The 16,512-nt window shown below is 31.1% G+C and overlaps 2 protein-coding genes across 2 annotated transcripts; both read left to right on the top strand.

Moving 5' to 3' along the window:
* The first annotated feature begins 583 nt into the window (after positions 1-583).
* Positions 584-5,783, top strand: LOTGIDRAFT_217236 (hypothetical protein). The gene is made up of 6 exons (XM_009059166.1): positions 584-635; positions 2,040-2,229; positions 2,575-2,682; positions 3,446-3,583; positions 4,150-4,211; positions 4,995-5,783. The coding sequence occupies exons 2-6, from the start codon at positions 2,041-2,043 to the stop codon at positions 5,224-5,226; spliced, it is 729 nt and encodes a 242-aa protein (XP_009057414.1). The 5' UTR covers positions 584-635; position 2,040; the 3' UTR covers positions 5,227-5,783.
* A 630-nt stretch (positions 5,784-6,413) lies between these two features.
* On the top strand, positions 6,414-16,265 carry LOTGIDRAFT_233335 (hypothetical protein). The gene is made up of 10 exons (XM_009059165.1): positions 6,414-6,496; positions 8,094-8,384; positions 9,638-9,842; positions 10,678-10,853; positions 11,706-11,878; positions 13,075-13,268; positions 13,891-14,034; positions 14,145-14,336; positions 14,516-14,573; positions 15,702-16,265. The coding sequence occupies exons 2-10, from the start codon at positions 8,111-8,113 to the stop codon at positions 15,798-15,800; spliced, it is 1,515 nt and encodes a 504-aa protein (XP_009057413.1). The 5' UTR covers positions 6,414-6,496; positions 8,094-8,110; the 3' UTR covers positions 15,801-16,265.
* Positions 16,266-16,512: the final 247 nt, after the last annotated feature.

The following is a 16,512-nucleotide window of genomic DNA, read 5'->3' as shown; positions in this document are numbered from 1 at the left end:
TTCAATGCTATGTTCCTCTACTATCAAGTCTACATGTTTATTTCTTGTGTCAAGCATAGTCTAAAACACAAAATTACAGATCTGTAGTGGTTGACATGATGAAAAACAGCGGATAGAGTCATCTTAAGTTATTTGAAAAATGTGAAAAATTGGGTCATCATAGGTTACATGTCTTGATAATCGAGATAGATTGAAGATACAGTTGAAGTTATCGTGAACTACAATTATCTCATTGAAGGACAATTCTACCCATAGCTGCCAGTCTACCCCGATGTTCCGTAAGCACCGTTACCATCGCACTGATATAATGATTGAAAAAATCCCCACATAACAGAACGCAACTTTTCTGGATCCTACTAATCTGTCGGAATTCTAATGAAAAATTGGTCAAATCTTCTTTTAAGTTACAATCTGGTCGAATATGTTGCTGTGGGTCGAATCGTCCACCAATTACAATATGCAAGTGCGTTTAGGACACTAACTTCGACCTACATAATAAGAATGGTGTTGTGGTTTAGATGTAATGACATTATACCTGCTACCTCTATTGCAATAGCCTTTCTCGCATTTTTATTAGGAATATATTTTTTCCAATTAGAATTAGGTAATTCTCAAAGTTACGAGAGAATTTGCAGGTAATTGTTATTATTGTTCAGAAGAAGCTTTACTAAATAATGTTAATATCATCTATTGACATGACATAATCATCAAATCAATTTTGATTAACCATCATTAGGCTTATATTGTCGTGTTATATAATACAATGCCAAAATAGGCATTCGTAAAACCCAAAGAGGCTGTCATATTGTAGTTTGGATTTCCCCTGCTTTGTAGTGCAAGTTCAAAATGATTGTCCCAAAAAAGCACTGCAGATAGGCCTAAGCTTCTGCCTACCTACTGGTAACTTTAATTGTAGGTTTCAACAAGGGGTTGAAAGGCTATTAGCTAGTAAAGCAGTAAAAGTTTGTAAGATTCCTCAACATTAGCAGTCACCCCAAATTCCCCCCTTGCTTGCTTTAAAAGTGTGGGTTTCTTTTATTTTGATTTCACAAGCTGAATGCCTAAAAATGACATACTAAATATTTAAGTTTATGTTGCAATTGGGAAAATACATATGTGACAGATGGCTGAAATGATTTTTTGATTACTACTGCAGTTGAACTGTTTTAATTTTGCAGAATTTTACTCAGGGTTTTGCAGCATTCTTGGGATAAGTCTTGGAGCCAAGTTTAGTCATGTTAGATTAAAGCTTTTTATTCAGAAAAAAAACCTAAAGAGCAGATCACTGCTGTGTTTTATAATCTTCTTGCTTGTTGGATAAATTCATGGTATTTTTCATTGTAATTGTTGATTTTAAAACATTAATGATAATTGATAAATCAATAGCAATTCCATTATCACTAGTCTGTTGGCTTATCATTTTATGGGTTAGCTAGAATATTTGATCCATTTACTGATAGGCTACCAGACCGAAAGTGTGTTTATGTGATTTTAGTTAGATCTCTATAAGTGCTAAAGGTATGATAATTATACAGTATTCAAAGTCATTGTATTATTTCTGTCACTAGATATTCAAGTAACAAATCTGTTGTGACATAAAGGCATAGTTGCTGAGTCATTCCATGCACCATTTATGTTATTGAATATACAGACCATTAGGCTTCTTATGTTAATTAAAAAAAAATTGTAATATAATATTATTTATAGTCTTAATAGAAATTTAAGATGATGTTTCAATTCTAGGAATTTCAGTTTTTGAAAAAACCTTGATGCATCAGTTTAAAGGGGGAGTTTGCCACATCTTCAAAAGATGTCTCAGACATCAACTTTCACGGTAGATTGTTGCATTTATTTAAGCTTATATAATTTATTATATATATTAAAGCCTTAAAGCCTGATATTCAATTGAATCATGGCCTTTAAGACAACATCCTTTATTTCTGTTTTTTTTTTTTCGTAAAAATAAGTCATGAAAAAAGTAATTCTAAACCCAAAATTGTATTCCATGTTTACAGAGTTTCTTGCAAATATATTTACAGAATGGCTAGTAACTATGAAGACAATGTGGCTGAATTTAAAGAACGGAAACATAAAGCCTTTGTTGTGGGATATACTGGTGAATCTGGAAAAGAATTAGTAAAACAGATTCAAGCTGCTGATATTTTCGAAAAAGTTGTTTTAATTGGTAGAAGAGAAGTTCCTCCTGAAAATATCAGTGGCGTGGATTATGTGAGTTCCAATCAGATTAGTATTTGTTTCCTTTCAGTTTATTCTGCCCTTTTTTTTCCTTGCCACTTAAGTGATTCAAACAACTTTAGGTTAAACTGTTTGAATGTGGAACATCAAATAAATCATTCAAGTCTTTGATAAATAGATATGGGGCAAAATAATAAATATATGTGACCAAACAGCTTTCTCTAAACTTAAATAGGTATTACCTTGTATATTTGGTGCAATATTAGGCACATGTTTTAAAAGTGAGTGATATCATTATTTATTACATTACGAATAATGGAAGGCTGTTAGGGAAAATATCTTTGATTTGTAAAATACTTTTTTATTTTGTTATTACAGGAACAAAAAGTAGTCGATTTTGATAACTTAGAACAACATGCTGAAGTTTTTAATGATTGCGATATTGGATTTTGTTGTCTAGGAACAACCAAAGCCAAGTCTGGAGCTGTAAGTGATGCTGATTTTACATTGAGAATAATCTCCCTTTGACCACAATCGTGTTAGGAAAACTAACCAATTGAAGGGACAGATGCACCATTTTTTTGACCAATAATAGTCTCAGAAACTGGAATTTTTTAGGTGAGCTAATCAGTAATAGTGTTCACAGCTCACTGTCCAGAATTATCTACGTTTGAATGTTAAAATGACAACTTGTCAATTAAAGATACTCTGTGATATATAGAAAAGACATATATAGAAATATTGAGTAAAATTCCTAGTTTGAAGTATTTTTAAAGGAATTATACAAGTTTCATACATTTCTAGTACTTCTGAAGACTATTTACATATATTCAAGACTAAAATTAACGCTCCAAAATGGCACATCTGCCCCTTTAAAGATCTAGATTTTATGAAATATTGTAATCTAATGGTAAATACAAGAGATTAATATTGTATAGGTGATTGACCAGTAAACAAAAATTGTCATCAGAACTGTTACTAGGGTATTATCTTCTATAAGAGGCAAGGGTTCTGGGTAGAATCAAACATTATCTAGCTTTTCTCGAGACATCATATCATTTTTATTTAAAAAGAATTGATTTAATTTTTTTTTATATTTTGTTGTAAAATTTGCCATGAAACATATGCATCATTTGCCTGTATGTGGTTATGGCCCTGGTCATGAGTTTCATACAACACAATTTTAAAATCATGTGACTGAAATCAATTTTGATGGTATTTTTCAAGCGCAATCTTTAATACTTTTCAGGCTGGTTTTTTAAAAGTTGACTATGATTATATATTATCAGTGGGACAAATTGCTAAAAGTAAAGGCTGTAAACATTTTAGTTTAGTTTCATCACAAGGAGCTGACAAAGAAAGTTCTATGTTTTATTTAAAAACAAAGGTAAGTTATTTGTTGCATTTTTTCACATTGCTTTGCCTCTAGATACTCTTTTTGATTATTGACTTTTGATATAAATCAATCATTGCAATCTATAATACTAAAAGAAAAACCAAATGTAGATTACTTCATCAGAAGGGGTTCCCATAAAAAATAGGCCCTCTGTTGGTTGTAATACATCCTGGGCAATAGAGATTAGGGTGGTAGGAAGGTTTCAAATCATTGAAAAGAAGGACTGGCACAGGGTTAAAGCCGTGTTCACTAACGATAAGGCTAATATGTTGAAATGGAAATTTTGTAGCATTTCTAACATACAGGTAGACTAAAAAGTACAAAATTTATCATTATCACATACGTAATAGTATAGCAATTTTAATTTTCTGCGATATCATAATGGATTAGTTGCTTTCTCAACTGAATAAGCCATGTTTCCAAATGTTTTATCAGATTGAAATGATATATAGAAGTGCAAAGCCTTACACAAAAAGATTATTGTCAATATAATTGCTTATAATCACCTGACCTGCTTATCATAAGAATGTCACGACAATACATTGAATTATATTTAGGGGCAAGTTGAAGAAGCCTTAAAGAATCACCAGTTTCAAAGATTATCTGTATATAGACCAGGGTAAGACCTTTCTTAATCTTATTATTTTCATATTGTCAGGAAACTATGGCAAATGCAATTTAGGGGTTATTAAAATAAGAGGTGAATGTTGATCTAAAAGTGTTAGTTAGTGAGAACAAATGTTGTGTTGTTCCAATAAATATACAATGTAATTACTATGAGAAAGGGACACTCAGTCAGTGGCACCAGGTGTTCCAGAGAGTTGTTAATTATAACACAGTTCTTATTTCATACTTATTTCAAATGAACACAAGGAGTTTGAGTACAGTTGCACATGCTTCTGAAGACTGACTCAAAAATCTTTACAAATATGTTAAGTTGCGGGCACACAAGCTGTCTTGATTGGAGACTTTCGTTGTCTTGAGTTTCAACGACTGGTACAGGAACACAAGAAAAAAATCTCCAGTCGGTCGTTTTCCACCTTGTCGATAATCAAGTGCGGCGCATGCAATTGAAAGGAAAAGGAATCTGATTGGATGATGACGATCTGTCTTGCAGATGATAAAACTATCAGAGACAAATATCAAACTGGTTTGATATTATAAATCCTGTCGGCGACATTATAATCCTGACATGAAACACGGGCACACACAAGATTTTACTCAAGATTCGAGTGGGAGACAAAAATCCGCTGGATGTAGGTTGATAATCCAATAAAGTGTACTTATTAGAATTGTCGCACAAAATTTCAATCATAATGTGTCATGGTCATTTACTTTCATGGACTTTCCATGTATGAACTTGGAACTTCATAAATTAAACTATCAATGTTTTCTATTTTAGAGTTCTGATGTGTAACAGACAAGAGAGTCGACCAGGTGAAGCTATAGCTAGACTTTTTCTAAAACCTGTAGCAGCCTTATTTCCTACTGCCATTACAACACCAGTAGAAACACTGGCCAAGGCCATGATCAATAATGTGATGATGAAATCGGAAAAAACTTATGAAATATATGAGAACAAAGCAATACATGAACTAGCTAAAGTAGGAAAAGACAAAGGAGGATGCAAATAGTTATAGTGTTAAAATCATATCAATATATCCTTGTTGATAAATCTTTCATTCTTCAAATTGCTGGGAATTTGTGTTTATTGATGTACCTATTGCATTTAAAATTCTGTGTACTTTGAAGTCAATTTGTTGTCATGTTTTGTTGTCAATATTATGAAAACATTCCGGTTTAATGCGCACACACATAAACAAAGAAGCAGAGGTATTTAGCACTTGCTAACTATATTCCATATTTGGTATGAAATGCAAAGTAAATGTAGTGTTAGTTGAATTTTTTCATTAACCAAAAAAAGTGCTATTTAACAACATTAATAATAGTTGCATTTTGAATATGAGATGAAATTTATTTCAGAATTAGAAAATATTGTGCTCAAAAAGGGATAAAATGCCAAGGTCATTACTTTTATGCGTGGAAACTGTATATTTAACACATTGTTTTATTTATATTAATTGATGAATAACATACTTGTATATTGTGTTTTTGCTTATTTATGTACATATGTTTTAAAACTGTAAATTTTTGAAAAAAAATATCCCCATTTTAAAATTATTATGTCAAAATGGGTTGTTTTTTGTTACTGGCATATTTTGCAAATTGACAATGCAATCCACCCTCTCCCCATACAGAATGTCTGTAACAATCCCAATAATTATGAAATGAAATAACTTGCAATAGCTACTTTACTCGTAGATGTAGAATAATATTTGGTGAAAGTAGTATGCCATCCAACAACTAACCCTCAGGTTTCTACCAACTATAAAGTGATATAGTCTGGTCAATATAGATCATTACCCCAAACAAATTTGAAAGAACTAACCGATGCCAAAAATATATCTGTTTTCATCAGGAAAGAGCCTCTCTAATTATTAGGAGGTCAAAATGTACATCAAACAGTCAAAAAAAGCTTCTGATAGAAGTACTATGATTAAATGTTCAGAGGCAATGTTTACATAGAAAATATTCAATTCTAGTCTCACTGTGGTCCCAAATCATTTAAAGGGTTGTTCAAAGATATTTGAGTTGATGAAAAGAGTGCTTGATTTGTGAAGTTGAACAACGGATCTCCAATCATTGCTGAGAGACTGGTAAATCGAGAAGGCAACACGGTCTACCGAGTGTATTATTTTTACCTTGTGAAAACGACGAAGTTATTTATCTGAGACTGTCAAAAAATAATAGCACGTGTCACATCCCTATCACCGGTATTTAGGTTGTAGTCTTCACTGGATAGATTTGTGAAATCGTTTTACTGTCTAGACGTCATAAACTGCGGTATGTAAAATTATATTTTGTAATGCTGTAGCCGACCTATTAGAATATGATAAGCCTAGCAGTTAGTAGCATTCGATCTCATTTCCAAACTTGACAATTTTGGCAAAATGATACGATTGTGTGAGATGGTCAGTTACTCTCTTTAATTATTTTAATTCAGCATACCATACCTATGTTGATCATAAACTGATGCATCATTGTTTGCAGTTTGAATCTATTTCTACTACTGGAGTACTGGAATCTAGGTCTAATTTATTATAAATATAATGCTAATGGTACCGGTATCATAGTCCGAAACATCTGTCTTAATTCTAGTTAGAAAAACGAGGCCCTATTTTATGGGGATTTTCAAAATCTAAGAAGATTTACATTTACTTTCTTTTTGTTACTATCACATGACTCAGTGACATTTGAACTTTTGGCTGCTCATGTTCTACGAAATTCTCTAGAAAAGAGGGCCTATTATTCTGTCTGTTCACCAGCTGACAATTTTCGAAATAGCTATCAGAGGCTGGAATAGGGGCAGATGTTTCTGGCTAATGATATCATAAAAGTGTATAAATTTGCCACTTTGTTATGCCTATCCTCTGCCTAAATCGAAATCTAGTTGGCCTAGTAGCCTACAACAAGCTCTATTGGGATTGTTGGCTACACACCCTGCGCAATGAGTGTGATTAGTGAGTTCAGTGTTAAATCCAGGCATATATGTCAAATTTTTCATTTAAGTTTCCTTCTGTCAGTGATGCATGTCGAATTGACTGACATTGAGAAAGCTCTTGTTTGGATGAGACAATAAACTAAGGTTGTCCTGTTCCTCAACAATTGAAATATATATATAGATATTGATGAGAAGTATATCCAATTTGCCCCATATTTGGTTAGGCCAATCCACTTCCTTATACTTTTACTATATTTATGTTGGTTTATGCTTTATGATTTGAATGACTTTGAATAAAAATTCAAATCCTTCTTAGTAACAACACGTTTCAGGTTCTTTTTAAATATTTCTATAACATCAAAGGATACAGTAATCTATTCAGCACATACAGACTTGTTAGAATGAATATACTCAACTCAATCAATTTTTGAAGCGAAACAGTTATATTTTTTTCAAATAATACTTTATTACCTTGAAGGTCATTAAACTTATAAATTTGTGTTTGGTTATCAATTTCTACTCAAGCAAAGTAATAAAATTTCATTAGCCATTGAATGTATTGGCTGTTGTACAGTGTTATCAGTAAACCTGCAATTTATGGTCTTTAAAGGGACGGATGGGCCTGATCAATCATACTTTAGTCTCAGAAACTGGAATTTTTTAGCTGAGCCAATCAGTAATACCGTCGAAATTTGAGCCTTCAAACCCATGTGTGTCGGTTTGAATGTGAAAATGATGATTCGTTACTTTTTTTCAAAACTGGCCAATCATCACTCTTGCAACAGTTATATATTTGATAATTTTTTACTGGCTTTGAAAAAGATTATGAATGAAAACATTGCAAAATTGAATAAAAACATTTTGTGGCACTGTATACAATGCTATTTGAAATAAAAATCTGAAGAATGTATTTATAATTCATCAATTGATTAATTTCAGAAATATTCACTGCCATCATGGATATTGAATCTTTGAAGAAGAAATTAAACTCTCATGGACAAGAAGAACTTCTTAAATTTTGGGACACTTTAGGTGAAAAGGAACAAAAATCATTGTACGAACAAATAAGCTCAATAGACATCGCACATGTGGTAGAATCTTTTAAAACTGTGACAATTGAAGATAAGAATCATAATAAAATTGATGATCAAATGAAACCTGTATCTCCTGATGTCTTTGGCAGTTTTGAAAAATCTGATGCCAAAACTAGAAGAAAATATGAAGAAAGAGGTAAGATACTGGTTTTCTATGTATATTTAGAATTTTTACCAAGACTATTTTGAAAATGGAAATGTTAATACTTATATGAATAGAAAGTAGAGGTGTTCTAATGACTTCGAAAAATATCAGTTTTTTTAATTTATAATTATCTAAATTGGAAGAGAATTACCAGCAGAATTCCAATGAGTGACCGATCAAGAAAGGTCAAAGTCTTTTTTTGCTTACCCATTGACATTTATAATTGGTCAAAACTCTTAATTATATATGCAATAACAACATAATGATATGATTAAGAATAGGTACACAAACTCAATAGAAACACCTATTAATCAAATAGTATGCTTAATTTGACATTAAAAAATAAGGAAATCCATCTTTAAGTTCAATCATTTTGCATGTTGTTATTAGCTTTACTTTCATATCAGTATGTATTCTTTTAAATTGTATCAAAAGCTGGTGTTTAGGCATTTGTAAAATTAAAAAGCAGTACTTGGTAAGATTGTATAAACTCAAGGTATATTACATGTTTTGTGAAGTGGTGAAGTTTTGTTTTTTAAAAGGAAATTCATGATATAGAAATATATGTTAGCTTATATTCAGTCACAAATAAATGACTTTCCTTGTTGGGAGTGTAAGATTGTATTGTTTTCATGCTTGGTTGGTTATGGATACTATTACTGGTACGGTACACTAAAAGAAAATCATTGCTCATATATCCCAAATTTAGTAAATAGATTCTGTTAAAGTAAACTTTAATCCTACAATGATTTGATTTCTTTCTTCAACTTGGTCAATGTGTTCTTTCAAAAAAGTTTTGAATAAAAGTAATAAAGACTATTTCATTAAGTTAAATCAAGTGCAATAGGCCTACTTATTGAAATAAATATTATATCATGTGGTTAATGAATCTGGATTATTTATTAAAAAAAAGCAATCTGCTTTCAAATGTTCAGTGTCGTAAATTTCCATATCTTTTAAATAGACATTTGATGATTTTCAAGTTTGGAAAGTATGGAAAACTAATTCATTTATGAATTGCGGTGTAAGATAGGATAGGGCTACACCAATGTTTTGTGGGTGAAAATAACTATAATTTAAATTGATTTTAAATTTTTTTCTCTTGTATGTACAGATTTATCCATTTTGTGTAAAATGTAACAAAAAAAAATTTCCATTGTTATATGAACATTATTTGTGGTAATAGAAAATTTCATTCATATTCAAACATTAATTGACTATGAGTGAAATATGATTTTTTGCAGGGTTGACGGAAATCGGTAACAACAAAGTTGGGGTTCTACTGCTAGCTGGGGGACAGGGGACAAGATTAGGTGTGAACTACCCTAAGGGCATGGTCAGTGTTGGTTTACCCTCTGGTAAAACTCTTTTTCAATTACAAGCAGAGCGTCTTTTAAAGTTACAACAACTAGCTGAAGAGTTTTCTGGTCACAAAAATGTGATACCTTGGTGAGTAAACATGAGAGATCATGTTATGTCAACTTTGTCACCTCCGTTCAAATGGAAAATAACCTTTGCCATGTTTAAAGGACTGATATAATCAGATTTTGCTGGTGTTTTCTGAGCTATTTTGTTGAAAAAAAATTGCTAAATAGTACAACTTTACTCTCGTCTACTTTCTTATCAATATATATAAGTATAGTTACATGTAATTTCTATATATATATCTTCAATTGATGTATTGAGCACAATTACAACAGTGAAAATATTTTATGATTGTAATTACATGTATTATGTTACATTTTCCCTAGGGGTTATTATGTAATATATATGTACTGTATTGTTCCTGATTGTTGGATTTATTAACATGTTATATTGAAATTTGTACTTCATGCCTAATTGATTAACTTGTCCACTTAATGAAATAAATCAAAATCATATTACATTTAGCAAGTAACATACAAAGTGATGTGGATGGTCAAAATTAAACTCAATTTACAAATGTACAGAACTATATCTCTTTAAAGTATCCAATCAAACTTGATAAAACCTGCTTGGCATTCAAACTGGTCTAAATTAGCAAGAATAGAAAATAAATGAGATAAATAATACCACTAGTGCTCTAGGTTGTGCTTTTTGGGAGGATTTTATTCTCATCTTAACGTCAATGAAAAATATACGGCCAAAAATAAACATAATTTGACACATTTTAAACATACTAGCATTTTTAGTTTAAGATGACTACCTTTCCATCCTGTCAAAATCTGGTGACTGACTGCAGACTTTGCTTGGAGTTGGATGGTGTTTTTTTGTTTCTTGATGAGTTCTCTATTGATAATTATAGGTATATAATGACAAGTGAACATACAAAAGAACCCACAGAAGCATATTTTGAAAAAAACAAATATTTTGGTCTTGAGAAAGAGCATATAACAATATTTGAGCAGAGTAGATTACCATGTGTTAGCAATGAAGGAGAGATCATTCTTGAAACACCAAGCAAAATTGCAATGGCACCAGGTAAGTAGCCTTTGCAGCTGATAAAAAAAGATATACCTAAGGAATATCTATTATTTCACTTTATTTTGAACAGGATCAAATACCACAGATTATAATTTGAGTGTAAACGTTGTAACTTTTTGTAACTATTTGATAACACCGAAAATAATTTTTTTCTTCACTTAAAACATGCAAGTTTAGTCATAATAATATTTGAGAAACAGCCCCCCTCCCCTTCAAAACTTTCACTTTGAAAATAACTTCATATTTATCAAAAAAGCTACATGAAATCGTAACAGTTGTACTTAAATGTACACATGACAATCAGCAAGACAGAAATTTGTCAAATTAATTGATATCTTGGATATAATCAAGATAAGTCTAAATTCTTGAAATCATAAAAGGAAGTATCATATGCAGATATGATAAAGAGTACATCCTTAACTGAATTTAAAAAATGTGATAAGCATAAAAGAAGTGACCTTAAAGTTATCTTTATCAAAATATTGTTTTTAAGTCTATTTGTACAATACAAAAATGCAATGCACCACTATATTTTTTTCTTATATTATGAATTATTAAACTTCAGAGAAATATCGGGTGAAAGCAAAGTAAACATTAACAGTAATTTTTGTGATTTGTTTCATTTTGTGTAAAAAATGATTATTGTTGTCACACATATTCCTCCAAATTCAGTAGCCATTTTTCCTTTGAATGAATTTAGATTCATTAGATTATAATATTAGTAAAGTCCCATTTTGTACCATAGTTAAATTCCATCCGGTGCAGATGGTGGAGATTTTTTAGGTTTTTACAAACCTTACATTTTTACCAATTTGTATCCATACTTAATTTTATTTTTGATTCTTTCAGATGGTAATGGCGGACTTTATAGGGCAGTAAACAAACACAAAGTATTAGATGATATGTCAAAACGTGGTGTTCAATATGTCCATGTCTACTGTGTAGATAATATTCTAGTTAAAATGGCAGATCCTATTTTCCTAGGTTTTTGTATTGGTAAAGATGCTCGATGTGGAGCTAAGGTATGTCAAACTATTATTTTAGTACCTTTTGCTTATGCTGAATATTTGAACTAGTATATAGGAGTTGATAACGGGATCATTTCAAACAAATTTTATGAAGAAAAATGGGTTTGTTTGAAATCTTATTTGTGTCTAATTTTTTCTGAAAATCATCTGACCTCCATGTTTGTTGAAGTGTTTTCCTTATTTGTACATCAAAAGCTTTAAGTATTTTGTATCAAGTCATGCTATTTTACAAATCAATTTCATTCATATTTTTGGACAGAGAATCATTGTTACAGGTCAAAATAGCCTACATCATTTCATGTGTTGATGTTCATTTCTAATAGATAATGGTTTAAGCATGTCTTCTATTTTATCTGTACAGACAAGTAAATTCATATGATATTGTTTTAGGAAAATCTTTGAGGGTGAAGTTGGTTTATAGTTTCAAAATGTTCAAGTAAACAGTGATTTGTTTAAACAAGTGAATTATAAATCAATGATTAAACATTGTGTTTTACGTCATCTGTAAAATTATATGTCAGATCAAATAAGATGTTATCTTGGTCATAGCTATGTGTCAAACTTACTTCTATTTATTTATATCCAATTTACGAGTTTAATCATGTCAAATTTTAAATGTACTCATGGGTGCTCAATAGATATAAACATGTTCATGCAATGGAATACATTATACATACAATACTATCTGACAACATGACCTCTACTCTGATACTCCTGACACGTAATCTTTTTGCTGATTTTGATTGGTTGAGGATGATGATTTAAATCCTACTTACATTACCAAAATTTGTTGTTCTTAGAACAGTTCCAAGAATGGGACACTATCCGTTTTGAGAATAGTTTCTCAAGCGTGGGTCTTGACACCCTGACCTTTCCTGTCAGTTTTCTGCTGTAGAAATTGTTTTTTTTTTCTTTTTCAGCTGAGCTACATAAGTCTATAATTTTAGAGTTCCATTTACACCCATTATTATTTAGTTCAGGAACGTTCATAATATTTTGTGATTTTACTGCGTTCTAGTTTTGATGTGGAACTATAATTAGTCCATGAACACTCTATTTGTCTATGATCACTTTTGCTAATACGTAGAACTATATTTTGTTTGATCACCTTTGTTATAGAACTATATTTTAGTCTATGATCAATTTTGTAGACAAACTATATCCAAGAAATCATTTGGTTTTATTTATAGTCTGTAGTAAAAGAATTCCCCACAGAGCCAGTAGGTATTATATGTAATGTTAATGGTGTTTACCAAGTTGCAGAATATAGTGAAATCAGTACAGAAACTGCTGAAAAGAAAACCGAAGATGGAAAATTAGCATTTAATGCCGGCAATATTTGTAACCATTTCTTTACACTTGATTTTCTTAAGGAAGTTGCTAGGTAAGATTATTCTCAATCTCAAGTTCATTTCGAAAGAATACTTCAAAGGGTTAAAACAGATAGTAATGGTGGTAAAAGAAATTAATGGATTTAATAAAGAGCTTGGCCGACTAGAGAAGATAATTCAGAAATGAAATGAATGGAGGTTTACATCCTACTTTTCTGCACCATGTGGGATAATGAAGACGTGCAACTCCATGCAGGGTGCAATGAGGGAAATTTTGCCAGGCCAGTGGCATTAGCCTGTTCTTTTTCCAACTGTCGCGGGATCTTTAATGCGCACAGCCTGTAGCACACAGGGCCTCGGTTTATTGTCCCATCTGAAAGACTAGATGCTTTTGCCATGTCAGCCCCTCTTGCGTGCATCACTGTCAGATGGAAACCATTTTGAAAAATGAGAGGGTATTATCTCCACCTATGCTGAAATTGAACCCTAAGATAATTCAGAGTGCAAGTATGGGTCATTAGCATAGTTGTTTAGAAATAGACAAAATCTTATGCACATTGTTAAAATTAAATAATGGCTAGAGAAAATTTTAAAGGGACAAAATATGGGAAAATATTAAATTTTATATTTGGAAATTTTTGCAGAACAATGAAATGATTATATTTTATTTTTCAGTCAAGACCAAGAAAAGAAATTAAAATATCATATAGCAAAAAAGAAAATTCCATATGTAAATGAAGAGGGCAAATCATGTAAACCAGAAAAACCAAATGGGATCAAAATGGAGAAATTTGTGTTTGATGTATTCCAGTTCTGCACGTAAGTGTTTTGAACCTTAATGTATTGTTGAGTTAAAAAGGCAGAAGTTGTTAAATTTACATTTTGAAAAATTATGTAGTTAGCAGCCTAACCCTCTACTATTTTTTCAGAGACAAAGACTTCGCCGTGTGGGAGGTTTTGAGAGAAGAAGAATTCTCACCATTAAAGAATGCCAACACTGCAGAAAAAGATAATGCTACTACTTGTTGTCGTGCAATTTATGACTTACATATAAAATATATAGAAAGAGCTGGAGGAAATGTTGTGAAGAATAACCCTAAAAAATCTCCAAGTCATCACAGGTATTAGAGAATCTACCATTTATATGTTGAAAATTATTTTAAAGACAAATGCTTGTGTAAAGCAAAAATTCTCTTGAATCTGAAGATCAAAACATATTAAGAGATTTGATTTAAAAAATAGGTACAAGAACAAGTGCTAAGGTGATGGATGACATTTAATTTTTGTTCAAATTTTTCAGTGAAAATGATGATTTGATTGTTTGTGAGATTTCACCACTCGTGTCTTACGCTGGTGAGGTAAGAAATATTACTTATTACATGTGATAAGAACAGACATAAGTCTACTTCTTCAAACTTTTGTGATTGTAGTCATCACATTAAGTTCTTCAGTAAGCTATACATAAGTTACCAGTTTTAGCAAAATTACATACTACATTGCAATTTTTTCTTCATTTCAATCTGATAGAAATTCATTTGTATTCATGATCTACTTTATCTCTTGCATATAAGCTATGAACTTTTGTTGATACACCCACATTACAGTGAAACATTTTACAAGGGTTTACTGATCCAAATTTATTTCATACCGGTACTCAAAATAATGTGGATACCTTTCACAATTAAATTAATCCATTATAAAAACTATAGATTTGATGGATGAATTCAATTTTAATGGTTTCCTCTGGCTTTTATATGCTCACATGAATATTATCCATAATTGCTCATAAACACTGTAGAAGGTTCAATTTGTAATGGATTTTGATGAAACTTGTTGTAAGTGTTTATTATTATCCAAGGATGAACCCCATTGAAAATCAGAAAAATCGAAAAATATTTAATGTGAATTATTATTTTTGAAAACGCCTTTAACTTCAAAGCTGCCAGTGGGAGTATAATTGATATTCAAATTTTTTTTCAAAGGCAGTTTAGGTATCAGGGTTCGCACAGCCTTGAAAAACACTTGAATTCCGTCCGTTGCCTTGAAAAACCTTGATTTCAAAAAAAGTCTTTGAAAACACCATAAAAAACCCATTTTCTCTTGAAAAGTCCTTGAATTCTGAGTTGAGTCAAATTGTGTATATTTTTATCATTAACCCCATTGACAAATATTTACTATTATTATTGATTTCACAGTTCAGAAGTAAGGTACATGTGTATTCTGTCAGGCTAATATCCTTGAAAAGTCCTTGAATTTCAAAGCCCAGAGTCCTTGAAAAGTCTTTGAATTTTTGAGGCAAAGTGCTGTATGAACCCTGGGTATTGACTCTGGTAAAATATGACAAAATTAATTATTGACATAATTAGGCTGGAACTGAAAGTGATTATTGGTTTGCTTTTATATATTGATGACTTTAAATGGTTTAGTAATGCCTTTCCAGCCTGTCGCAATTGCTTGTCTTAAATTGATTCAATTTTTTTTTTCAGGGCCTAGAAAATCTAGTAAAGGAAAAGACCTTTGTATCTCCAGTAACTGTCTTTAAAACATCTGATGGTACAGCTACAGTTAAAGACAGCTCTGCGTAACTTACTCTTTAGCCTCATTGAAGAAACTTCTTTTTATTTCTTTGAATTTTGCACTGTGATGATAACATTCTGCTTATAAATATTAATCTAGCCAACCATTTACATGGCTGGAAATATTAAACATTAAGACACATTTTGATATAATCTCAATCGGGAACAATTTTGCTGTCTTGTAATGTAAATGGTTTACCTTATATAATTGTAACATATATATTTATTTATTATTTTAACTTAACACAAACAGTATTTGAAAGTGGTTTACTAATTATTCAACATTTGTGAATTTAAGAATTTATTTTTATTATTGAAATCCCTATTACAAACTTAACGGAAAAAAGTGAATTAAGCATTGGATTAAGGAATACTACCTCTTAGAATGGACATAAAATTGCAAGTCTCAAAACTTGGTCAATAAAAGTATATATTTATCAGTTAGACCTACCAGGTGCAATGACTTAAAAAAAAAAGAATCTCTATACAAGAGAGTATATCCATTAAACTGAGTAATTATTGAAAAATCATTTAGTGTAATGGAATATTACTTAGTTTTATGGATTTATTGACAACAGGCGAGTCCAGTGATGAACAAAGACTCATTTTAACCAAGTTTGAAAATATCCATTTTTTGGTTATCCTAAGAAATAGTATACCGTTAACCTATAAATATTTAAAAATTTTCAAAGTGAAGTTATTTGCCTAGAACAGTAACAAT

The sequence above is a fragment of the Lottia gigantea genome (genome assembly GCF_000327385.1).
Source record: "Lottia gigantea unplaced genomic scaffold LOTGIsca_38, whole genome shotgun sequence".
Taxonomy (NCBI): Eukaryota; Metazoa; Mollusca; class Gastropoda; family Lottiidae; genus Lottia; species Lottia gigantea.
The sequence above is the reverse complement of the archived record's forward strand: the minus strand, read 5'-3'. Positions and strand labels throughout refer to the sequence as shown.

Excerpts from the sequence above, each read along its gene's own strand:
- LOTGIDRAFT_217236 (XM_009059166.1), top strand. The coding sequence starts at position 2,041 with ATGGCTAGTAACTATGAAGACAATGTGGCTGAATTTAAAGAACGGAAA. Across the intron at positions 2,230-2,574 it reads ATATCAGTGGCGTGGATTAT|GAACAAAAAGTAGTCGATTT; the intron begins GTGAGTTCCAAT and ends TTGTTATTACAG. Across the intron at positions 3,584-4,149 it reads TGTTTTATTTAAAAACAAAG|GGGCAAGTTGAAGAAGCCTT; the intron begins GTAAGTTATTTG and ends AATTATATTTAG.
- LOTGIDRAFT_233335 (XM_009059165.1), top strand. The coding sequence starts at position 8,111 with ATGGATATTGAATCTTTGAAGAAGAAATTAAACTCTCATGGACAAGAA. Across the intron at positions 8,385-9,637 it reads AAGAAAATATGAAGAAAGAG|GGTTGACGGAAATCGGTAAC; the intron begins GTAAGATACTGG and ends GATTTTTTGCAG. Across the intron at positions 11,879-13,074 it reads ATGCTCGATGTGGAGCTAAG|TCTGTAGTAAAAGAATTCCC; the intron begins GTATGTCAAACT and ends TTTTATTTATAG.